The following is a 24,510-nucleotide window of genomic DNA, read 5'->3' on the forward strand; positions in this document are numbered from 1 at the left end:
AGGAGGCTTGGGTTACGCTTGCCTTCAAACCAGCCAAATGCCCGATTTTTCTGAAGCTGTGGTGTAGTCGTCAGCTAAGGTGGTGAGAGGCGTTGTGCGAGGAAAGAAGCATCGATACGACCACCCCACGTGGTTTGACCCGCAGCTGCCAAGAAGGCTTCGGACTCTCTCAGTTCTCCTATCTCCTTACTTCCTCGTGTAGCAACAACAAACATCATAAACACTCATGCACTAATCCACCAAATGCGAGGTCCTCATCTCTATTGCATCCGTCGAGGGGCCAGGAACGAGACGTTTCGATCAACTGTTCCTCGGCCTTGCGAACCTCGGCTCCACTCGTTTTTCTCCTGGTGGTATTTGACGTCAAGAGGTGTAAACGCTTCTATACTTTGCGCAGGTTCGAACTTGCAAGAAACCAATTTTACATCGTACCGAAGCGAACTCTGCTGAAACCGGTATCGATACGACAGCATGATCGAAGGGCAACGTTAGCTGATGGTGTTGAATCATCTTTCCGAGGCTCTCTCTGGACGAACAACGGCAACGGCGAGTTTGTTCTATCTTTGGAATTGAGGCGCCGATTGCTTCTCTGGTATTTGGAAATGGTAAGTTACCTGGATCTATGCCTTGAACAATGTTGGTTTGTTGTTCTGGAGCTGGAGCTGTATTCCAAGGATCTACAACGCAGAGAGCACTTCTGCAGGAACCCGTATGCATGAAAACTGTAAAGGCATGATCCTTCAACGATTCGAGGTAAGTGGCCCATACCAGGCTAAAATTGTATGGTCGGTCTGTTTTCCCCGCCCAATTGGGATGCACGAGTGTTTAGAGATGAGGAACCGTTATGGATACGAGCACCACAAGCCCTGAGCTCCTCGTAACGGGTTCCTGGTTCCTGGGGCTAGTCTCATGCGGATAACCCTCAGAATTCGTATCAGGTCATCAGTAGCGAGCATCTTTGATGATATATAAAACCTGCTGGACCATGCCATGGTCATTCTCTCTGTCACCACGATCACAGCCTTTCATCTTCTATCAGTAATTCCAACTCTTACACTCGCTACTACAGCAGCAACTACATCTTTTTAATACCCCATCACACTTCATTAATCACCATCATCGCAAACATGAAGTTCGTTGCTGTTGCCTCTCTCGCCTTCATTGGCGCTGTCGCTGCCCAGAACTCGACCACTGCTGCCACTGGCTGTGTTGCCAAGGACAATGCCTGCCGTGCCAGCGACCCCGTCACCGGCCTCTCTGCCAACCAGGCCCAGTGCTCTGCCAACAATGCTCAGTGCCAGGGCGACTGCTACGCCGCCTTGACCACTTGCCAGACCACTCCTGTTGATGGCCTTTCTGCCAACCAGGCCGCCTGCATTGGCCAGTACGCTACTTGCCTCGGCGAGAACCCCATTGCTTCCACCGGCGGCATCATCTCCAGCTTCATTCCTTACACTGCCACCGTCTCGGCCACTGCTTCTGCCACTTCGGCCTCTGCCAGTGCTTCGGCCACCGGCAACTGCAAGGACCGTGACAACACTTGCCGCACTACTCGTGGCCCTGACGGTCTTTCTGCCAACCAGGCCCAGTGCTCTGCCAACAACGCTGCTTGCCAGGGTGCTTGCTACGCTGCCTACAACACCTGCAGAACCACTCCTGTCGACGGCCTCTCTGCCAACCAGGCCCAGTGTGTTTCCGAGTACGCCACCTGCCTCGGCGAGAACCCCGTTGCTTCCTCCGGCGGTCTGATCTCCAGCTTCATCCCTTACTCTGCCACCGTTTCTTCGTCTGCCGCTGCCTCTTCTGCTACTGGCGGTGCTGTCTACGTTACTTCGGTTGTGACTGCGTAAGTTCCTCCTTTCCCTTCGCTTTCTTGGCCTTTTGAACCAAATCTAACACAACCCACAGCATCACCACCGTCTGCCCCGCCCCCACCGCCGGCCCTTACACCACCACCATCCACACCAACGTCTACACCGTCTCGTCGGCCACCACCATCACCATCACCGACTGCCCTTGCACTGTCTCTTCCAAGGTCCCTGCCGCTTCCACCATGGTCACCGGCGGAGGCAAGACCAACGGCACTGCTACTGCCTCCAAGCCTGTTGCCTACACCGGCGCTGCTGTTGCTCAGCGCGCCGGCATGGGATTCCTCGGTGTTGCCGCTGGTGCTGTTATGCTTTTGTAAGTTTGTTGCTTACTTTGAGCGTGGGCATCGTGAGAAGGGACTTGTCTTGTTTCATCGAGACGAGTTCCGAGGTGTCTGGGGATGTGAGGTTGAGACATTTGAAAGATGATATGCGAAAGGAAAGTTCTCAAACTTTTTTCAATGTAGGATAATGTTTTCGATATGGAGAGAGAGAGAAAGAGATAATTCTTGTTCCAGACTATTTTTTCTAGTTTTTGAAAACCTGTTCTGATCAGAAATAAACACGGTCTTGACAATATCCCTTTCCGAGTGAGAAACCAAAGCTACTGCTTGTTCACCCAACACTGTGCTGGTTTTTTTTTTCTTCTACATGCAAAACAGCTAAACTTTCACAATCTGCACGAAATATGCGAGTCTTGATATGTGGTTTTTTGATAATCGCCTTTTTGATTTCGACAGTTTTCTTTTCTTTGTTTTTGATTCTGTAATCTGCCCAATCTCCATCATGGACTCCTTTTACGAGAAAGCTAACACCAATCAGTATATCCAATCGAGTTCTTCGTGAAAGGTAAAAAAAGTAGTATGTATTACACATAAAACTCGAATTCCAACATTTGACACACCCCCATGCATGTATCAGAAATCCAACATCTCGTTCATCAAAACACACGTTGTAGAAAAAAACATACACACCCATCGTTCAACGAATTTTCTCTGGCGGATGAATCTGTTGGTTTTTTTTTTTTTCTTTCTTTCTGATTATCTTGGTTGTCTGAATGCTCATCATCAAACGAGTTTTCTAATACTCTGTTTACCCCCTTTTTTGTTTACACTCATTCCGAATTTTGCTAATAGGACTTCTGGTGATCAATTTGACATGAAAGATTAGGGGGATTTTCTTTTGCAGTGGACGACGCATCTGTTTTTTGCAGCTTCTTCAATTTGGGGGCTATTAAACGAAAAGGCTAGAGTGGAAAGGGGAGAGGGGGGCCCAAATTCACACTGGTTGTGTGCTCGTGCCCAAAGAGTGGGTGAGTATGTTGCGTTTGGGCACGTGTTATAGGTATCAGATTTACAACAACTTTCACTACGCGACACTCGAGGAATGGAATCATGACAGTGTCGTTGATGATGGCTGGACCCTCGACGTTCTTGATCGTGTGGGCCGCTGCAACGATTTTTGCAATCATCAAAAGTTCTGGAACTGATGTGTGTATGGGAGACGCCGGTTCCAACTCTTCCAAGAGCACACGACAATACATGCTCAAGTCTGGATCGCTCAGTGAGGGATGCAAGTTTGTTTGGAACGGCACTTGACAAGAAAGCTGTGAGTTGGACGGACTGTCTCTTATATTCCTGAGGGGGTATGCAATTGGTAGTGCAAAGAGCAGAAGAAGGACAATAAATGTAAGATCCCTCTGCCAAAAACTCGAAACAGGTATACGCAACAGTAGAGAAAAACACAAATCGCTGGTACAAGCGCTGAGAGGATGCGTGAAGAAAAGACACCAACATGCAGACAAACCAAGCCAAAGACCAGAGACCCATAACTCCACGCTGTACTGATCTTTTTGTAAATCCATCAAAGAACAAGAGAAAAGGCCGTGATAATAGTACAAAGTCCAGAAAGTTTTCGAATCCAGATTTCTATGATGATGACTCCTTGACAGCCTTCTCATTCATAGTGCCAGCCATCTTCTTACCAATCTCGTAGCTGCTAATCATGATGGCGCATGCAGGTGCAACCTTCATAGTACGAGCAGCCCATCCCTTGAACAGGCCAGCGGCACCTTCGGTCTTGTAGATGTGCCACAAGAAGCGGGGCATGAGCTTATCCTCGGGACGGACAGCAGAAGCAATCGAGGACGCAGCGTCGGTGGAGTGGCGAGCGACTTGTTGACGAGTCTTGCCAACGTCGAAAGGAGTGGTGACGAAAGCAGCAATGGCGCCGGCACTCGCACCAGCGATAAAGCTGTCGACCAGGACGGTCTTGTGGTCGAGCTCGCTGACTGCACGGTTCTTCAAGCTGCCGGTAGGTTCGTGAGAGGCAGGACCCTCTCGTGCGTTGTGCAATGTCTGTCTGCCGTATTCGTAGCCCCACCAGTACAAGGCGGAGAAGGGCACATCTCGCCAAAGAGTAAGACCGAGGCCTCTCCACAAAGCGCGGTATCCATCAGCCTTGACCATATCTTGAACTCCGGATAACGTGTCTCTAAAAACACCGGTCGGGGTGGCAGCCTCGGGATGGCTGGCTTGCATGCGTGTACGGAACATTTCGACGGGGCTGACGACGATGGCGGCCAGAATTCTGGCGCTGGAGCCAGCAAAAAGCGGAGCGTAGTTGTCGGAGACGCGATCCTTCATGGGACTGTTTGGGTTTGCTCGCAGCCAATCGTAGCCAGCAAAGTAGATGACATTGGCAGGAACCGACATGAGCAATGTGGGACTCAAACCGCGCCACAGGGTTGTAAGACCTTCGTTTCTAGCAATCTTCTTGAGGCCATCGAGAGTTGAGTTGAAGGTTCGCCGTTGAGTCTCCTCTGCGGCACATTGAGAAATAAGCATTTGGTCGACGGTAAGAGCAGCGTCTGAAGCCATGCAGTAAGGGCTCTGGTTGGGAACGTAGTAGATTTCTCTACAGCAGGCGGAGATGCCGAGATTGGGAGGGAGCCTTGCGAAGGAGGGCTGGGTAGAGGCATTGAGGGAAGACGGACCGGACTGGGCTTGGAGTCGTACGCGCACAACGTCGAGAGGAGTGACTGGAGGGGGAATCAGTTGGCGGACTGGAAGACAGTACAGGGATGTAGCATACCAAGTAATGAGGTCAGAATGCTGCCAGAGACGGCGGACAGCATCTTCTGGGTAATGGAAGTTTCTTGGTCCATGGTGGCGGCAGGAGTGTCGTCGAGGGGTTGTGATGGGACCGAGGGTTGGTGGATGTTTGCGAAATGGTGGTCAGGGTTTGTTGACGCAGAGGTAGTAAGATAGGCCATTCGGCCGGGGGTGTTGAGTGGTGTCGTGCAGGGAGAGTGTGTTTGTATGTAGCTGATAAGAAAATGTGACGGTGGAAGGTGCGGGCGACGTCGGCGAGAAGGGCAGAGATGCGACGAGATGTGGAGGGGCGATTGAGCCGAGTTGGTCGTGTGTCGAGCGAGGAGGGGATCGTGTGGTGGAGCGGTGTAGAAATGAGGAGGCGTGACAGAGTCGACGACGAGGGTATGATGGAGTCGCTGGCTTGGGCGTGGTGATGATGGACTTTGCTCTTTCCCGCTGGCGCCCGCGATCGCGTCTAGTCGCCGTCATAATGGAAGCTTCTTTTTCTAGAGCGGCCTTTGCTCCCCCGCCCTTCGGTGATAAGACAAGTCTATCGACGAAACCACAACGAGACACCGCCCTCTACCATCTGTACTCCGTCCACTCGTCTACTTTTCTCTACTCTGTATATAGTCGCCACAAGACGACCCCTCCCACCGGCCCATTGTGCTGCATCGACTCTCCTACGTCACACTAGAAACACGCCTCTTCCACAAGTCCATCTCGATCTATACGCATCTAGAGAACAAAGACTATCCACCACCATCGACTAGTAAATCTCCTACCAAGACTGTCCACCAAGTTTCCCAGACCATCGCAATGTCGTCTCAAGAAGACCCCAAAGATACCGACGCTGAACTCGAAGCCTTCAGACGACAATGGCGTCAAGAAGTCCTGTCGAGGAACAAGCAATCTGCATCTGAACAATCAACCTCGACTTCGCATCACAAGCATTCTCACAGCCATAAGCATCCTCATCAACCATCTTCCGCCCCGAAGCCTAAACCGCACCAACACCACCATCACGAACACAATGACCATGACGAAGTTGCCGACCAAATCCACTACGACTTGACAGACAAGGAAGCCCATCTACGTCTAAACGCACCCGATCATGCAAGAGATATTCTGAAGAAAGAGCCCGGAACTGCCCTTGAACACTATGAGAAGGCCGTCGAGAAAGAGACCATGGGAAGCCTGGGTGACAGTGTCGCTCTATACCGTACCGCTTTCAAAATGGACGACACGGTCCACGAGAAGTACAAGAACAAGCACTTCCCTCCCTCGGCCTTTCCCCCTAAGCCAAAGGCCCCTGCCCAACAACTCAATCCTTCTAATGCTTCACAAACTGTACCCGGTACTGCCCACCACTCGTCCCAAGCTGTACCGCCAACTCTGACAGAGTTGATCGATCAATTCTCCCATCTTTCCATCCCCGGCGCTCCAGCTCCTACAGATGCCGACCCGTCGCCGCCATGTCCTATTGCAGAGCTGCCAGGCGAGATTCTGTCCGACATTCTGACCTGGACCGCTGTCAATGATCTGGGCTCTCTTGCCAAGGTCTCTCTTGTCTGCAAAAGGTTCGCCTATCTCGTCATGACTGACGAAGCCATCTGGAAACGCGTCGCCCAAGGCCCCGAGTTTGGCTTTGGAGGGATGCACTACAACTACGTCTGCAACCTCAAGGGCGAGCCTCTGGAGCCAGAGCTCGAGGACGACACAGCGTATCTTTCTGAAGGGCAAGATCAAGACTCCGAATCCGAAGGCCAACTCATGCCTCCCGCGCGTCCCTCCAAGACCAACCCAGAAATCGACAATGCGTTGCTGCATTCACTTTACTCGTCTTCGTGGCGCCAAATGTTCCGCTCTCGCCCTCGTCTACGTTTCAATGGCTGTTACATCAGCACAGTAAACTACCAGCGCCCAGGTGCAACAAACACCTCCTCTTCAACTTGGGGCACGCCCATCCTCATTGTAACCTACTTCCGCTACCTCCGCTTCTTCCGCGATGGCACCTGCATCTCTCTCCTCACCACCACCGAGCCCATCGATGTCGTCCACCACCTGACCAAAGAAAACATGCGCTCCTATGCCTCTGGCTCGCTTCTTCCCAACAGCGTCATGAAAGATGCTCTTCGCGGCCGGTGGCGGCTCAGCGGCCCGGGTAATGACCCTGCCTCTGAAATCGAAGGAGACGTACACATAGAAACTGATGGTGTGATACCTAAATACATGTGGAAGATGCAATTTGGACTTGGCTCCAGGGCGAAGAAGAGCGCAGGAGGCAACAAATTGTCTTGGAAGGGCTTCTGGAGTTACAATCGCTTGACTGACGATTGGGGCGAGTTTGGACTCAAGAATGACAAGGCCTTTTTGTTCAGTAGGGTCAGAGGCTATGGGATGGGGTACTAGATTGTGATAGAATAGACTCGATGCATCTAACGAAACCTTATGAATGCTTGCAACTATTTTTCTCTGTATATTCTGATACACAGCCAGTGAGTATTGTCATGTCCAAAACTTGTCAGGTACTCTGCTCATCACAAAGACACCATTTGATGTAAAGATCGAATCATCATCATGATCATGATCATGATCATATGCCGAGACAGCTCTGCGTTGGCAACAGAAATCAATTCGTTCGCATCCCAACAGCACGGCCGCTCGAAACACTCCCTCAACCACGTTTCTCGCTCACACATCAACACCACGACTTGCACATCCAAGAGTCACAAGTCAGGAAAGCTATAGATCCAGACTCACGCAAATCATACCTTTTTGCCCTTGACCGCGACGACTGATACGCACCACAAGCGCACCATAAGTATTTTCTACACAGACAGCAGAGTCTCCAAGCGCCGCCCGCCCGCCTCCACTCCACCGCTCCTCTGTTTCATCTAAAGCCTAGAATGTGAGGCCCACCCTGCGGACAAGAATCCTTCCCGCTGTCAGATTAGACTCGACTTGGTGTGGGTGTGGCTCTGCACTCTATCTATTTCTGCAGTGATGCCTAAAAATCGCAGCATAAAGGCATGCTAGCAAGGCTTTTTGCATACAAGACTTGCATGCTAAGCGCCTGAGGCCCCATGAGTCGAGTAGGATGATTGTGAGGCACGTAAAGTCAGCTACGCATATGTAAGTCAAGGAGAGGCCCTTTTGTCTTTTTGCAGATTTTCTTCTTTTTCGATTTTTTCAAAGTTTACTCCTGCTTTTGCTCCTTTTGTATCGCATTGTTCATTGGGAAAGCCTTTTACGATGGCAGCACCACCACCATCGTGGACGTCAATCCCCAGACGCGACTCGACCTCCAGCATCACCTCCTCCCACTTTTCGATAGCTTTGGACTCACACCAAACCCCCCATCACGATGCAGCCCACAAGACAGAACCCTACACTGAAGTGCACAGCCTGAACTCAACCTCCTCAGCAGCAACCCACTCGGCAAAGAAAAAACCAAAAAAGGAATTCTTCCTCTCCCCCTCCAAGACCTGGAACCTCTACCGCCGTAACCCCTGGTACCTCTCCTGGCAACAAGAAACCTGGGCCATGGTGTTTTCTCTGTGTTGTTTAATCGCCGTTTGCATAATCATGGCTTGGATAGATGGACGCAAGCTCTCGATCTGGCATTGGGCTATCCAACCCAATGCTGTGGTTTCGCTGTTGTTGGTGAGCTCAAAGGCGTCGTTGATGTTGAGTACGGCTGCGTGTTTGAGTCAGTTGAAGTGGACGCATTTTGCAAGTCAGCCGAGAAAGCTCAGAGATCTAGAGACTTTTGATGATGCGAGTAGAGGGCCTTGGGGCAGTTTGCGGTTGTTGTTTGCGAGGGGGACGGGGAGTTTGAATAAGGCTGTGTGGTTGGGTTGTGTGATTACTGTCTTGGTGTTGGCGATGGAGACGTTCGGTCAGCAATTGTTGAGTTTTCCGGAGAGGAGGGTGAGTGTCGATGGCGAAGTGGCGAGGTTTCCGACTATCAGGGATCTGGTCACTGTGCCCAATTACAGCGGGCGTCTCGGCATGACACTTTCAGACCGCTTGTTGCAGAGCAGATTGAGTCTGATGGAGGCCATGTACGGCAGGACCACAGCTGCGCCGTTCGAGTGCGGTGCATCAGAGTGCTCGTGGGACAGCCACGTCACATTGGGCTTGTGTTCCACCTGCAGAGACATCAGCGACACGCCGCCCGACTGCAAGGTCAAAGTCCTCATGGATCCCCACAGTTACGTCGATAACTTTGGTCAGACGCACAATACGACATACAACACGACGACTCTGGAATGCAACTACGACGCGACACAATACAGTCCTAACCTCACCACCATCAGGAACTCCCTTCATGAAAGTCCGCCTCCGGACCCGAATAACGCATCTGCCTGGATCTACAACACGGCGATCGATGTCGTGACCTGGAACGAATACGCATACTTCCGCAAAGGTCAGCCCGCCGTGGCTTACAATTTTAGCGTGTTGATTGCGAACGATACCTGGGAACGTCCACAAATCACTACATGTACGATAAACTACTGTGCCTGGGTTTACGAAAATTCGACAGCTCGAGGTCAGAACTTCAATGTCGGCACCCTAAACAAGTACATTCTTGGGTACGAGAGTATAAAGCGGACGGAAAATGGTCCCGGATCCAACTGGCGAACTAGCAACTACACTTTCCGGGCCAACGGTACTGGATTCCCGAGCGACAAATTCAACGATACCTTTCTTATATACGGCGATGCGGATGACGAACTGACCAGCCATCTGACCACAATCCTTGATTCTGCTTCGTATGATTTTTATAGCACAGTTTACAATGATGTAACGCCAGGGTTGGGCGAGGCAATGCTTGCGAACCCGAACATCACTGAAATGGCTGATCGAATGACCACCGGCATAACCAATATCTGGCGTCAATATGAGAATGAGCAGGCGATTGGTACAGCTTGGGAGTCGGTAGCCTTCATCCATGTCGAATGGGTATGGCTTGCATTGCCAGCTGCAGCAGTACTGGGTGCGAGTGTTGTATTGGTCATGACTCTGATACAGAACAGACGCACAGTGTTGTGGAAGTCGTCTGTTCTCCCATACTCTTTCCGAGCACTCCAGGGATGGGAAGATGCTGAATTCGACATGGAGACGCTAGACGAGATTAGAGAAAGAGCAAAGGAAATGACCGGTCAGCTTGTTGGAGACATGAACGAACGGGTGAGGCTAGTCAAGTCGTGAGGGGACTAGTTTGGTGGCTCCGAATTCTCGAATTTCGCAATCAGAATTAATGTCTATGTCAATTCAATCTGTGGTGATGCTCAGTTGTGCAAGACTCCATATCTCACTCCGGTGGAGCGTCTGTCAGAGGTACATATTGGACTCCGTAAAGCCTGGTTTTCTCGACAGAGCCATCTTCTTTCTTGTCGACAACGTAGATATACTGGTTTCCGCGTTCGCCAACAGGCATGAAGAGTCTGGTTCCTATGGTCAGCACACTTTGTCTCTCTCGATAGCATCGAGGCCAGTCCCTCTTGACATCAGCGGTAGGGCGCCGAACTCAAAGGGAGCACGCACCTTCCTGGTCGTTTGAGCTGATCGATGAGCTCTTGGTGGAAGCCGACTGCTGCAGCACCGACATGGATGACATCGTAACCCCCTTCGCCACCCTTTCCTGTCCAGCCCTTCCTACCATCGGCTTTTACATACGTGATACTCCCGTTGAAAAGCAGCTCACGGCCTTCGGTACTCTTTGCGGTGTTCTTCTGTGCCAGGTCCACGAGCGGCTGGATGTGCTCAACACCGATGACAGTACCTCTGGGCTTCACTAGCTCAGCAAAGACATGTGTCAGGTAGCCAGATCCAGATCCAACGTCCAGAACTCTGGCCCCAGGTCTCAAGAGATCGAGTACAGCTTCGCAAGCTTTGGCGTGCATGTGAGGAGCAGAGATTGTAACTCCATAACCGATCGATTGTGGATGATCCATGTATGGTGACGTTGGAGCATAATGTCCACGATCGACCTTGGGTCGTGTTAGATATCAATGGTTGTATTCAGTGTAGATGAGATGCTTACGCTCTTCATGGCTTGTTTGATCCTGTCTGATTCGAAGACACCGTTTGCGTTCAGAGCATCAACCATCTCATCATTCGTCGTGCCATGACTGCGCCAGGCCATGGTCTTACGATGATACAGGACCGTGGGAGCAGTGTGATGGAAGTGTAAACGCTTGAAGGTCGACGAGACTCCCCTCGTGGATTTGATGGCGAAAGACAGATTGATGGTGGATCACAATGTCAAGTTGGTATGTGTATTGCAAAGAATTCAGGATTGTTTCTCAAGGGAGCTCTCGAGAAAAGCAATGGCAGGAGCATCCTGCAGTTGGCTGGATGCTCTTGCGGGGTTGTGATGAGATCAACGTCATGTTCCTTCTCGGAAGCAAGAGCGAACCCTGAAAGTTCGACGACTGTCGCCAGTCGCTATTGTATGATCACTTGAACAATGTATTGGCACATTAGTTCTTTGAACAGGTAAAACTCATGGATTTTCTCCGATAGAACATCGTCAAATGCTATGTACAAAGAAGTGTAGAGGTCTACAAACACACTACCGAGATCATGAATCTGGAGGAATGTGTTCAAAGAGAAAAAAGAATCAGATACAAGAGTAAGTGGGTTCCTTGAAGATAGAAGAAAAGAAGCTTTGAATGGGAACTCCACAGAAATGCGTGCCCAGAGAAGATGACCATGACTCGTACGAAATATTGGAAGCACCTTGTACAGGCTTAATTGTTGCACATACCCCAGTACTGCTCGGCGTTGAAGGTAGCAGCGCTGTTCTTCTTCCACATGTCGTTGAAGGCGGTGAACCAGATGACGTTGGAAGAGACGGAAGACTTCATGGAGGAGAGGGCAGCCTTCTGGTTCTGAACACTGGGAACAGCCTTGCCGTTGGTGTTGCCCTGAGTGGGCCAGCCAGTCTCGCTGATTACGACATGCTTGCCACCGCAGGCGCTGGAAACCTCCTCCATCGTGTTTAGGAGCCAGTCACCACTGTTTTCAGCGGCGACGTTGCCGTCAAAGAAGGGGTGAGCGTTGACGGCAATGTAGTCGGAGACATCGCAAAGGGCCTTGGCGTTAGCAACCATGGCAACAGCAGTGTCGACAGCGACAATCTTGCCAGAGTAACCAGCGGCGTTAAGAGTAGCTCTGGCTCCTGAGACGATACCGGCTACGGCGTCGGCAGCGACTGTTCCGCCGTTGACAATTTCGTTACCAATGGAGATGGTGTTGATTCTGGACCAGTTGTCCTTGGCTTGGTCGATGAGATCCGAGATCTCCTTGGTGTAACTGGGACCCTGAATGTTGAAGAGACCAGCAAAGATCTGCAGGTCATACTTTTCGCAAGAGGGCAGAACAAGCGAGATCTGGCTGCAGTCGGCACCGTAGAGACGGACGAAGTCATAGCTGTCGCCGTTGGCCGAAGCGTAGGACATGATCTTTTCAAAGTCGCTGTTGACCTGGTCCTGGGACTTGCAGTCACCGCCGTCGGTGTAAGGGGAGTAGACGATACCGTAGCCCTGAGGACCACTGCCGTTGGAGGCAGCAGGCGACGAGGCAGCAGCCTTGGAGGAAGAGGTGGAGGAGCTGGCAGCCGAGCTGTAGGCAGCAGGCGAAGAATGGGCAGGGGCCTGAGTGGTGGAGTCCTTGGAGGAGGTAGCAGCCTTGTTGTAGACAGAGGCAAGGGTGGTGGGGGTGGGGGCGACGTAGATCTCAGTAGAGGAAGAGGCGGCCTCAGTGTAGGCGGGGGCGGAAGAAGCAACAACGGCAGCGGCAGCGGAAGTTGCGGCGGCCTGACCCTCAGTGGAGGTGGAGTAAGGAGCGCCGTTCTCGTCGACGTAGACGACAACGTTGGGGAGCTGGGTGGTCACGTAGGTGTAGTCGGTCTCGTAGACGACTTCCTGGCGCTTCTCGTGAAGCTGCTGGTGACGGCCTAGGAGATGGTCAGAATTCAAGTGCCATTGGAAGGAACTGGACGAGTTGACTCACGGTGGTGACCATTGGGCTTAGCAGAAGCAAGGTTGATCAGCGACAGAGCGCCGAGGGCAGCAACACCGGTTCTCATCATGATGAATAGTTTTGAGGTGGTAAAGATAGTTTAGTCTGGCCGGCCAGCGGTGTCAGCGATTTTGTATCAAAAGAATGTGCGGAGGATGTTCAATGGGGAGCAATTGGCGGAGGGAGAAGTTTTGAAGGCTCGAAAGAAGCCTTGAACCTCAATCCTCGGGCCAACGAGCTGGTCGGTGCCTGGGTAGTGGCAGGGGGCGCAGTGTGAAACTTACGAAGTCGGTTCCTAAACAAAGACGAAGGCGCAAGAATAGATTGTCTCGAAATTGGATGAAGCAAGGAGCTGCTCTGTGTGTTTGTTGACGTTCAAAAGAATGTGGCAGCTGTCTAAGCGCACGATTGAATTCCTCCCGGGGGGTTGGTAGAGACTGCTGGGTGTAAAGAATGTGGATGACCTTGGAGCAAAAACGGAAGTGGACCTGGCAAGGCAGTGAGTTGATATAAACTGAGCAATTGGGAAGAGAAAGGCCCAGAGACAAGAGCGAGGTCCACACTCAACTATCGATGGCAGAAACGGCCGACGGCTCGCCGTTGGGTGCACAATCAAAAGATGAGTTTCACCTAACTCGATGTGGGAAGGAGCCACCCAGCGCGGGCCCTTGCCGAAATTGCCCAAGAGCTCTAGTGCGTCCTGTTCCTGAACATCCTCCAAGCCACTCGGACTTGTCAAGCGAACGTGCCAATCTTCTCGTGCATCACCAAGTGGAGAGTCTCCGCTAAGCTGACTTTCTTTGGCATGCAGACAAGGCGGCAAACCTTCAAAACCACCCGAAGTCCGCCGGAAGCAAAAAATACGAGCTTGTTGCTTCTCTGAGCTGCTCCTCAGGCGGCCAGGTCGTCGTCGCAACAGAATGTATGGTCTCAGACCATCAGATCAACCGCCTTGACGTTGGCCGTTGCCGACGGTAAACAAACTGCACTCCAGAATCTCCCAGTGCGACCATGAGCAACCTGGTACCTGAAAGAGTGTTGACTCGAGCGGTCGAGCTGCGCCAACCTGCATGACCAAGAACAACAGACCTTGTCAATATGCGGCTAGGCCACGGTGAACACTCAGCAGTTCTACACGAGCATGGACTTGTCGATGGGTTGACGTCCGATTTGCCTTTATTCTCCGAACGCCATTCTTCAGCTGTTTGTGCCGAGCTGTACTTGCCGCGCTACCTTTTGCCAGCTCCTCGTATAGCCAGATAGGACGCGTGGCAAATGCGCTGTCGCCAACACGTCGAGACTCGACACTGAGAGACGATCAAATGGGTACTTCTGCTTTCACGAGTCTCGCCTATCTCAATGTCTCAGACAACTATTTGTCCCCGGGTCTCCGCTTCTTCAGCTGTATCGACCATCTTCTACAGTGACCGGTTGGTACAACTCGGTAGGTTTATTGCTTTTCGGCTCACTCCACATCTCATATTCCATCGGTCAAGGATCGATGGTGACAGACATATGGAAGACCTTCGTTAAAGACTTCCGTTACCACTGTCTCACTCAACCGAACTCGAGTGTACACTTTTCCGAACTGCATCTCCCATCTCACGACATCCTTTGCCGGGCGACTTGCACTTTCGGACACTGCCCAATGTCAGCCGAATGATCCAGGTACATTCGCATCTTTTTTAAGAATGCTGTGAAATAAGTCTCCCTTCAATGCAGCTCCTGAGAGTCTACCAAGCCTGTCTTTGTCACTCATCTCATAAACTCGCGTTGTGATTTACAGTCTGTCGCACACTGCTCAGCCTCATGAATACTCCAACAGCACGTTTTGAGTCTCAAAAGATCCTTGTGCTTGCTTCCTCAATTCGTCCAGTTCTTTTACTCGGCTGAGACACTAGAACGGTCGCCCTGAAACGTTTACACGCGATTCCAACACGAGGGATCAGGCAGTTTCTGCCTTCCTCATTGAGTAGAGTCTCACAGAAAAGAAACACATACTCTGGCTAAAGACCGATACACAGTCTCGTATCGACTGTCTGGTCTCCAGGTAGTCGGAGTATCCGACCTACAGAGCTGGAGCTGTTTGTTCCCCACTTAACTTTCTTGTTGAGAATACATCCTTCTCCGCACCTAGCTCTCCTCAACACGTGCTTCTGGACTGCATTGTTCAGCTCCATCTTTTTCACTTCAGTAGTCTGCGACACGATTCACTCGCTGAGTTACTGCACTCATAGACCATATTGCCAATTCTTGCATTTGTCACATCAGGTTGATGTTGGTTCGGTTTACAGCTGCTGGCTCGATCTCAGCGCCTAGCAGCGAATTCCACTCGCAAAAGCAAAGTGAGTCGAGCCATTGTCGAGAACAACAACGCGCTTGGTCGAGACCATGAATGCGATGCTGGACGATTGATTGTAGCACTAGATATTATTCCAGTCTGCTGTTTGAGTAGAGATCTTTTGACTAGAGCCGCTGAACGCATCCTTAGAGACCTTAGGCATCCTTGCTGAGGACTCAACTGCGCGGTGGTCCACCCCAGCCGTATGCTGTCCCGCAGTTGTCGCAATAGCAACGAGCGATCGATCCTCGGAGCCGCTTGACAGATCGCATCGTAACATCTGAGCATCATCATAGAGAAAAAATGACAACAGCATCCACATGCAACAACGTTGTTGCAGCTTGGTGCGCAGCCAAGGTCATCTCTTGCTCGTATTGCTCCATCTTCATAAAACACGGCCGAGAATCCCGTGTTATTACTGCACCACTTGACTGCGCCGATCCTGAATTAACCAGATGTCACCTCACTTCCGCGCCGTCGCACCTAAGTCAGGATACACGACACATGCTGACATGACAAACATCTCGAAGAAAAAATAATAGAGACATGATGATGACAAAAGTTACTGCAGTTAGCCGCTGCAGGAACGGAAGCACGGAAACACGATCACAAAACGTACAACGGTGAGCTTGCATACGAGTTTTATGCATCATAACAGATTTGTGTGGAGATTTCGAACGACGCCGAGGTCTCTTGGATGCATCATAACAACAACTTCTCCAAGAGGTATAGATAAAGGAGATACGACACAACTCTAACGATATTGCATATAGGTCAGGTGAAACCCTTGATCAGGGCAATCTCAACGGACGGATGGTCGTAAAGACGCTCGACGATTGCTCGTCCGGATGTGTGATGACCGAGAGATATGGTTGACTATCGCAATTTGACAATACTATTGAAGTACCATAGCTAGGTTCGACTCGCTGATTGGATTTTCAAGTAGGACGCATGATTACTGTTCATTGTCCCATCGAGTCGGTCTGCAATTGGAGATGGTTGGGATCTGGGGTCCGGACAGGGTCATTCCATTTACCACCTGCTCCATCAAATAATACCCTTTTGTAGCTCCTACAACTTGGATATATCTATACTGAACCCATCATCGAATTGATGTTGGTCTTTCGTATCTGAGTAACCGTAGAGTACACCGTCTCTGGGGTTGTGGTGGTCTCAATGCTCGAAAACAAATTCAACTTGCTTTGACTTAAAACTTGGTGTCGAAATCGTCGAAGTTGATGCTTCTCTTCGATCTACCCTCTTGTAGACATGCTTTTACGCGATTGTTGTATTTGAGACAAGTTGTCAAGTACAACACTCCTGGCACTCTACTCCAGTACATATAATGTAGATATATGTATATTGTTGCTGTCCCATACAGCCAAAACAGTGAAATGACGTCAACGCTAGAATCCATTAACGCGTCATTCGCAGGCCGTGTCTTTGTCGCGATTGGAGGAAACTCCCTGTCACCGTCAAGCACCTTAACAATACGATACAATGTCAGGTACACCTTCAAAGAGACGTAAGAAGAATGATGGTCAGCCCGCACGAGGCCTCGACTTCTTCTTCGGCAAGCAAGCACAGGCGAAACAGCAACCCAAGGACGACCCAAAACTCGAAGCAGACACGAAGAACGAGGACCTCGATCACGATGTCCTCTCCGACGAGGCCTTAGCCAGAAAGCTACAGGCAGAGTGGGACGAACAAGACCGAGCATCGCAAGCTCCTGCATCTTCACCTCCAGGACCCGTGGCCACAACCGAAGCAGCGCCAGCACTACCTGAACACATCAAGCAAGAGTCGAATATCAAGGAGGAGACACCTACACCAGTACTAGCTCCAACTCCAGTCGCCGTGAACCCCTTTGCAGGACTGGGAAAGAAGAACACGTTGTCGCTCCAATCAGCTACCGCCGACGACGATACCACAACCTACGACATCCCCTTCGATCAAAGCCCCCTAGCTTTTGACCCGCAAAAGTACATCCCGGATCTGAAGAAGCAATGGGTAGCTGATGGTGGCAATGCTACATACGCTCTGCTCACCCACTGCTTCGTTATGGTCAACAGCACAGCAAGTCGCATCAAGATTGTCGATACACTGGTAAATACATTGCGCGTCATCATAGAAGGAGATCCTCAGAGTCTGTTACCTGCAGTATGGCTTGCTACCAACTCAATCTCACCACCATATATCGACATGGAACTCGGACTTGGAGGCTCTGCCATTTCCAAAGCTCTGAAGAAAGTTTGTGGGTTGGATAACGCTGGATTGAAAAAGTTGTCGGATAAATACGGTGATGCTGGCGATGTCGCGTTTGAAGCGAAAAAGCGACAAAGCTTGACACTAAGGAAGCCCAAACCTTTGACTATAAAAGCCGTGTTCGACTCCTTGGTAAAGATCTCCATGGCAAAGGGTCATGGTAGTGTCGAAACCAAGCAGCGACTTGTAGAAAGACTCGTTCAGGATTCAAGAGGAGCCGAAGAAAGTAGATATGTCGTTCGCACTTTGGTGCAGCATGTAAGTACATTCGTCCCCCATTATGCATATGATTTCTGACTTTACAACAGCTTCGCATTGGTGCCGTCAAGACGACTATGCTCATAGCCTTATCTCGAGCTTTCTTGCTGTCAAAGCCACCTGGAGCTGAGTTCGCGACTCGTGATAGGCATGAGCTGGCCAAGCTGTCAAAGCAACAATTGGTCGAAGTTTGGGCTCCTGCTGAGGAGATCGTCAAAGCGTGTTTCGCTCGTCGTCCCAACTACGTGAGTACTGCTAACCCTCAAGTTTGTGATCAATCTGACGACCCTTCAGAACGATCTGGTACCCACACTGCTCGAGATCGGCGTTACAGAAGAGCTTCTACTCCGATGTGGTCTTGCTATGCACATTCCGCTTCGACCTATGTTGGGAGGTATCACTAGAGATTTGGGCGAAATGCTGACGAAACTCACCGGTCGCGAGTTCACCTGCGAGTACAAATATGATGGTACAAACTCTTCGACCTAACTTCCGTCGATCTGTGCTAACACGAGATTCCAGGTCAGCGAGCACAAGTCCACTGCGACGCTTCCGGCAAAGTAACAATTTTCTCCCGCCATCTCGAAGTGATGACAGATAAATATCCTGACCTCGTCGCCTTGGTGCCAAAGATCCGCGGCGAAGGCGTACAATCTTTTATCCTTGAAGGCGAAGTTGTCGCCGTGGATCGGGACACTGGCGATCTTCTTCCCTTCCAAGTCCTTTCCAATCGCGCAAGGAAGGATGTAGACATTTCCACTGTCAAGGTGGACGTTTGTCTCTTCTCCTTCGACTTGATGTATTTGAATGGCGAGGGTCTGATGGACAGACCCTTCCGCGAGCGAAGGTCACTGTTACGAAGTTTGTTCGTCGAGCTTCCACACCATTTCACCTGGGTCAAGAGTATAGATGCGACGTCGGCTGACATCGAGGTGATATCTGACTTCTACAAACAAGCACTGAGCGACAAATGCGAAGGCTTCATGGCAAAAGTCCTCGACAATCTTCCGAACCCAGACCTCTTGGACGCCATGAATGAAGACGGCACGCCGAAACCACCACCGACGCCTTCGAAACGTAAGCGCAGTACGAAACCGAAGCCAGGAGATCCACCTTCCTCTCCGCCTCCAGAATCCGAACCTGGAGTGAAAAAGGGCGGACGAAGGAAAGCACTTCTCGCGACCTACGAACCAGACAAGCGACTAGATTCGTGGCTGAAAGTGAAGAAAGACTACGATTCATCTGCTTCGGACACCATCGATCTCATTCCTGTGGCGGCCTGGCACGGTACAGGCAGAAAATGCAACTGGTGGTCTCCTATCCTGTTAGCTTGTCGGAACCCCGAGACTGGAGGCTTGGAGGCAGTAACAAAATGTATGGCCGGCTTCAGCGATGCATTCTACAAAGCCAACAGAGCGAAATACGACCCTGATGCTGGGTTGGAGGACGACGAGGAAGAAGACGGAGACGAAGAACCAGGCAAGAGCAAGAACAACACTCTTAGCGGCCAGCCACCATACGTGGAATACAGCGGTGGACACCCGGCTGTTTGGTTCAACCCACAAGAAGTCTGGGAGTGCGCGTTCGCCGACGTGACATTGTCGCCAACCTACACCGCAGCCATCGGTTTGGTATCCGAATCAAGAGGCTTGAGTCTGAGGTTCCCCAGATTTCTCAAAGTCAGAGAAGATAAGAGCATTGATGAAGCAAGTACGAGCGACTTCCTGGCTGAGCTGTATAGAAAGCAGGAAGCCAGAGGCGCAAAGGAAAAGAAAGAAGCAGATATTGACGAGGAAGAGATGTGAGCGATCAAGGATGATGACTTCACAGAAGTGTTACTACGTCGTTGGTCGCCGAGATGAACGACTTCTCCTGTCGTCAGCCGGAGTAGTACTTCGCATCCAGAATTCGTCCAAAACTAACTCAAATTCGCGAGATGGCTCAAGCGTGATGAGTCGACCACCAATCAACAACACCGTCATGCCTTTGTCCCTATAGACTTTTCTCGCAGATGAAGAGTCACTGTGAGAACAGAACCAGATTCCATAAATCTCGCGGCCTCCGCCATCGGGATTCTTTCCATCAAATTTCGGCTCTCTATCGCAAGAGCAAGCATAGCCATCAGCACTCAAACACTCAAACACTCAAACAATCTACCAAGCCCATCAAACATGGTAACCGACTCCAGCGACATCAGCCGTGGATGGCAGACGATCCCATCCAACAGCGATACAAACCACACCACGACAAACGAACAATCGTCGCCACCAGCATACTCCCACACAGCAGCCAACTACTTCGCAACTCCCACTTACGATGCAGAGACCAGCCCGGTGCTTACCGCAGCTGCATCCAGAAGAATGGAGTGTTCGGACTCGAGATATGCGTTCCCTTCATCTTTGCCATCGTATATTGAGATGCAAGATCTAGGTGTTGGAGCTGGTGCTAGTGCATGTGCAGGCACTCCTGCATCGAGAGTCCCGAGCGTTCTTCTTGGACCAGCTACACAGCCTAAGAAACAACATGGCGCGTTCTGCAGAACTGTGTGGACAGTACTGGAGATTGTGGGGTTTGCTGCTTTGGCTGCTGCTGCTCTCGGCGCGCTTTACGGTATCTGGAGATTAATCTATTGGCTTGCCTATAAGATATGAGTACGGGAGATGGGACCGTGTTCGTAATCATGCAGTGTATGAGTTCCTGTCTAGGTTGCGCACTGAGGTGCCAAGGTCTTATGAAGACTGCGGTGCTTTGAACGCGTCGGACGAGAGTATGGGACGCGATTGTCTGGTTGAGCTACTGAGGACTTTGGACAGCAAGCAGCGTGGGAGAAGAGGTAACTAGCCACTGTAATTTGAATTGCACATGACTCGTAAGCAGTTTTGAGTAGATGTTGCCCCTTCCAAGATGAATCGAATAAGCCTGACTTTCCTGTGCATAATGATCGCAGTTGTTGATGGTATACTCGTGCTATAAGTCAACTCACCAGTGGATATTGTGCCCTTTCACGTTTCTCCAACGATAACAATGCCTCAGGAAGAAGACTGCACGCAACAAGAAAAGGGTGGTATGGTATTGCTCTCTTAACTTACTCAGGCTCAGAGAGCCACTGAGAGAGTGACCAGGTTGGCGATCCAACAAAATAATGGAAGGTCTCTTGGATAGAGCAAATGAATAGAAGTCATGTCTGACGTGAGACACAACGCTGACCCGGTATCTGTCATGAACCTGGTGAATCGGAAGCCAACGGGTGTGACGATATTGTAAGGAGGTAGCATAGTCGGAAGCACATTTGAAGTTAGAGTAGGCCAGTGATCCTTCACACGGTTTACTGGTTGCAAATTCGATGATTTGTAGCCTGTTTCGATCGAGAGTAAGAATGATCGCGGGAGAACCATGGACCTGATAGTTTATGTTGTATGGTCTGCTCGTATCTTGTGTCCGGAAGGCCGATGTGGATCATCACCACTTGGCTTCAATGGTGTCTTTTGCTTGAACGACACGCTCCCGTGCCGGTGTGGCATTGAGAAGATTGCTCGTCATCACTGTGTCCACGGAACGCTTATATACTTGGTAGTGTGTCAGCGAGAGCCGACGGATGAAGACAATATCAGTCACATGACGATTGGACAGGACACTGGATCTTTCGTTGATGATCATGATACTCGTACTATAAGCATTCTATTTTATCTATGCATTAAATTCGTAAAGTTCTTCTTCTTTACATACTAATCCACCTCGCCATCCAAAACTCAGTAACCTGCTTAGCCTCATCCACAAGCCCCATATCCAACAACAACTGCGTAGTTCCTCTGACCGCACTCTCCAACGCACTGAAAATCCACGCATGAGTATAACTAGTATGCTCACCCACAAACACCGTATGCTTCTCCGTCTGGAAGTAAGCAGGAAGATACAAGTCCTGCTGCAAAGCAGTAGGAGAAGCCCAAGCACCAGCCTGATACTCATCATTCATCCAGCACTTTCTGTCGTAGGCACCTGTGTATTGCTCAGCGGCGATGGGGCCGTGAATCTCGATCATGGCGCGTTGGACGTAGGCGACGTGTTCGGTTTCGGTCATGGCGCCGAGGGATTTGGCCATATCGCCTGAGAGGTAGGAGGCGAGGATTACACCGGGGCCGCTGCTGTTCAGTTGGTAGGAGGGGTAGCATACACTGCCGATGCCGGCGATGCCGCCGCCCGAGCCGCAGCCGCCGATGATGGGGCGATCGAGGTGTTCCCAGAAGCGAGTCTTGTAGTGGAGGGCGACCTTGCAGGCGGGAGAGTAGTTGAGTCTGGCGATGGCGCGGCTGAGCAGGCTCGAGTAGTCGGGAAGACGCCATAGTCTGACTTTTGAGAAAGGCACTGCGACGATTGTGTAGTCGAAATCGATGGATTCGGTTTCCATGTCGAAGGGGTTGCCAGGGCGGAAGTGGACGGACATCTTCTCCGAGGTCTCGTTCCAGGTCATTGCCTGCACCGAAGTCTGGAAGCGAGTGCGGTTCAGGACTTGAGGTCCGAAGGCTGCAGGTAGACGACTCAGACCTTGATCGATAGTGCGCCATTCGGTTGCCTCAAAGTAGACATCCTCGTATGGCCACGATGGAAGGTTATCGGCGACAGAGTCAATTTGATCGGTGATGTTGTTGTCCTGGCCCATCTTGTAGCGAAGATAGCCAGACTCGGAGAAATCGAGGAAGCCCTCGGCGACGGCTTGCTTGTGGGCCTTGAAGACGTTGGTCGCGTAGAGGCGAGTCTTCTCGTTGTCCATGCCAAGCCAGTCCTCGAACTCTTCCGTGGCTGCGTCAACAGCAGTTGCATTGCTATATGTGGCAGTAGTGTTGACAGCAAGGGATGGGTTCTCCTTCACCTCGGCGACACCAGGAACAGTGCCATCAGACTTTCTCTTAGTCGTACTTGAGGGATCATTCATGGCGCTCTGAATCCATGGGATGAACTTGACTTGATAGGCAGGGTCGTTTTGGTTTTGCTTGTTGAGTTCATCGGCAAGCTGGAAGACCATTTTGTGGTCATTGATCTCAACAGTCTCATTGTCGAGAGTCAAACTGACTGGAAAACGCATGGGCCCCATCTCCTGGTACTGATATTGATCAGACTTGGTAGCGTTGAGGTAGGATGTGTGAACGCGGCCTCCGATACGTGACGAAGCCTCGATAATCTGCCAGTCACGGAAACCAACAGAGTCGAGGATGTGAGCAGTCATCAGACCCGACATGCCACCACCAAGGATACCAACAGACTTGCTTTTGGTCTGAGCAACGAAGACAGACTCAGGCTCCTTCTCCTTGAGATACGTGACACCATCGAACCAAGGACCCATGGCATCCATAATCTCAGAAGCAGCAAGGTGTCTCTTGTTGTTTCTACGACCGACACTGACAGGAGCAGATCTTCCGAGTAGGGCGTCACCAGAGAAGGCATGCAAACAGCCATCGCTAGACATGTCCTCGGGAGCCAGCCAGACAAAACGAGTTGGTCTCTGTTCATGCCAGTTCAGATGGCGCTTAGCCAGGTCATGGTTTCCAACATGTGTGGTGCCAAGGATATGATGAGCGTCTTCTGTAGACTTGATGCCACAACCACCATAGACAATGGAAAATTCTCCGTCATGAGATGAATGGTAGTCGACGTGGATATTGTGCATACCACCTGCCTCTACGACTTCAGGAAACTTGAAGGAGACAACAGGACCTGAAGGAGCAGCGACGGCATGCTGTATCAGAGTCGACAAGGCGAAGACGCCTGTCGAAAGTTGGCGAATGGACATTATGGAAGAGAGAGGAGGAAGGTGTGTACTGCAGTAAGCATATGGACTGCAACTCACCATTATATATACATCAGTCAGTCACTGACACGACCTTACTCTCAAGCATGTCCCAACATCAATATCTGCGGAGTATACACAGCCTGCGTGCTCCGGTTGGGACTGCGGGTCTACGCCATGGTTGCGGTGTACAGTTACGGCGTGCGTGCAGAATGCTACACCTTGATGAACGAGTCCTATCTCATTCTCCACAAGTATCGAGTCGGCGACATTCAGATCCTCCAGAAACCGACTTTCCCGCCTGCTGCCAAGTACACGCCTTACCACTTCTGCAACATTCGAGCCGATAGACAGGTGCTATGGATCCACGTTGCTTCGTTATCGACAGAACGGAGTGCATGCAAGCGATGGCCGGCTCCTTGGCCGTCCCGCCTATCTCTAATCGACAAGGCTTGTAGGGCGCAGTTCTGACATGCACACCGAGTTCGGAAGCTCGGTGGCCATGGATGAAAGTATTTTGCTGTGTCTGGAGGTGTTTGGTGAAGATCGACAAGATAAGGTGGGTGAAAGACGGAGGATGGAGGATAAGGAGTCTTGGCGGCGATAGGGATTGTCTTTTCCGCTGGGTGATTTGTTCGCCTACTTACCAAACACATAGCTTGCACAGGTATTATCGGCCAAGTAGTTTTCCGGAGCCTGCCAGATGCTTGGATGTTAGCTTGTATCTCGGCGATGATCCGTGATCAAGAGATAGTGTGGTTATTGTGAGATGCTGGCGGATGTGTTACTAACAGACTGTGACTGCGAGATAATGATAGCCCCGAACGAGATCATGATCATGACCATCGATACATAACTCAGCTGTCT

General features: G+C 50.8%; 10 protein-coding genes across 10 annotated transcripts; 6 read left to right on the plus strand and 4 right to left on the minus strand.

Annotated features, from left to right (window-relative positions):
- Positions 1-1,127: 1,127 nt before the first annotated feature.
- Positions 1,128-2,407, plus strand: M436DRAFT_67195 (uncharacterized protein; the record flags this gene model as incomplete). Its single annotated transcript, XM_013568274.1, has 3 exons — positions 1,128-1,846; positions 1,909-2,184; positions 2,401-2,407. The coding sequence occupies 3 exons, from the start codon at positions 1,128-1,130 to the stop codon at positions 2,405-2,407; spliced, it is 1,002 nt and encodes a 333-aa protein (XP_013423728.1).
- Positions 2,408-3,796: 1,389 nt separating this feature from the next.
- On the minus strand, positions 3,797-5,034 carry M436DRAFT_55805 (mitochondrial carrier; the record flags this gene model as incomplete). The annotated part of the gene is made up of 2 exons (XM_013568202.1): positions 3,797-4,908; positions 4,962-5,034. The coding sequence occupies 2 exons, from the start codon at positions 5,032-5,034 to the stop codon at positions 3,797-3,799; spliced, it is 1,185 nt and encodes a 394-aa protein (XP_013423656.1).
- Positions 5,035-5,782: 748 nt separating this feature from the next.
- Positions 5,783-7,375, plus strand: M436DRAFT_76068 (uncharacterized protein; the record flags this gene model as incomplete). Its single annotated transcript, XM_013568327.1, has 1 exon — positions 5,783-7,375. One exon carries the CDS (start codon positions 5,783-5,785, stop codon positions 7,373-7,375), a length of 1,593 nt encoding a protein of 530 aa, XP_013423781.1.
- A 1,059-nt stretch (positions 7,376-8,434) lies between these two features.
- M436DRAFT_28027 (uncharacterized protein) lies at positions 8,435-8,764 on the plus strand (the record flags this gene model as incomplete). Its single annotated transcript, XM_013568157.1, has 1 exon — positions 8,435-8,764. A coding segment is annotated over one exon (330 nt), but the record flags the coding sequence as incomplete, so codon positions are not given.
- An 87-nt stretch (positions 8,765-8,851) lies between these two features.
- On the plus strand, positions 8,852-10,180 carry M436DRAFT_85413 (uncharacterized protein; the record flags this gene model as incomplete). The annotated part of the gene is made up of 1 exon (XM_013568328.1): positions 8,852-10,180. One exon carries the CDS (start codon positions 8,852-8,854, stop codon positions 10,178-10,180), a length of 1,329 nt encoding a protein of 442 aa, XP_013423782.1.
- Positions 10,181-10,283: 103 nt separating this feature from the next.
- On the minus strand, positions 10,284-11,117 carry M436DRAFT_55555 (protein-L-isoaspartate O-methyltransferase; the record flags this gene model as incomplete). The annotated part of the gene is made up of 3 exons (XM_013568161.1): positions 10,284-10,416; positions 10,517-10,962; positions 11,016-11,117. The coding sequence occupies 3 exons, from the start codon at positions 11,115-11,117 to the stop codon at positions 10,284-10,286; spliced, it is 681 nt and encodes a 226-aa protein (XP_013423615.1).
- A 607-nt stretch (positions 11,118-11,724) lies between these two features.
- Positions 11,725-12,642, minus strand: M436DRAFT_55774 (glycoside hydrolase; the record flags this gene model as incomplete). The annotated part of the gene is made up of 1 exon (XM_013568197.1): positions 11,725-12,642. A coding segment is annotated over one exon (918 nt), but the record flags the coding sequence as incomplete, so codon positions are not given.
- Positions 12,643-16,838: 4,196 nt separating this feature from the next.
- M436DRAFT_55983 (ATP-dependent DNA ligase) lies at positions 16,839-19,666 on the plus strand (the record flags this gene model as incomplete). Its single annotated transcript, XM_013568234.1, has 5 exons — positions 16,839-17,861; positions 17,912-18,106; positions 18,156-18,330; positions 18,384-19,299; positions 19,348-19,666. 5 exons carry the CDS (start codon positions 16,839-16,841, stop codon positions 19,664-19,666), a joined length of 2,628 nt encoding a protein of 875 aa, XP_013423688.1.
- A 366-nt stretch (positions 19,667-20,032) lies between these two features.
- M436DRAFT_67202 (uncharacterized protein) lies at positions 20,033-20,512 on the plus strand (the record flags this gene model as incomplete). The annotated part of the gene is made up of 1 exon (XM_013568275.1): positions 20,033-20,512. One exon carries the CDS (start codon positions 20,033-20,035, stop codon positions 20,510-20,512), a length of 480 nt encoding a protein of 159 aa, XP_013423729.1.
- A 1,067-nt stretch (positions 20,513-21,579) lies between these two features.
- M436DRAFT_76072 (L-amino-acid oxidase) lies at positions 21,580-23,646 on the minus strand (the record flags this gene model as incomplete). Its single annotated transcript, XM_013568329.1, has 1 exon — positions 21,580-23,646. One exon carries the CDS (start codon positions 23,644-23,646, stop codon positions 21,580-21,582), a length of 2,067 nt encoding a protein of 688 aa, XP_013423783.1.
- Between the last annotated feature and the right edge of the window lie 864 nt (positions 23,647-24,510).

The sequence above is a fragment of the Aureobasidium namibiae genome (genome assembly GCF_000721765.1).
Source record: "Aureobasidium namibiae CBS 147.97 unplaced genomic scaffold scaffold_20, whole genome shotgun sequence".
NCBI lineage: Eukaryota > Fungi > Ascomycota > Dothideomycetes > Dothideales > Saccotheciaceae > Aureobasidium > Aureobasidium namibiae.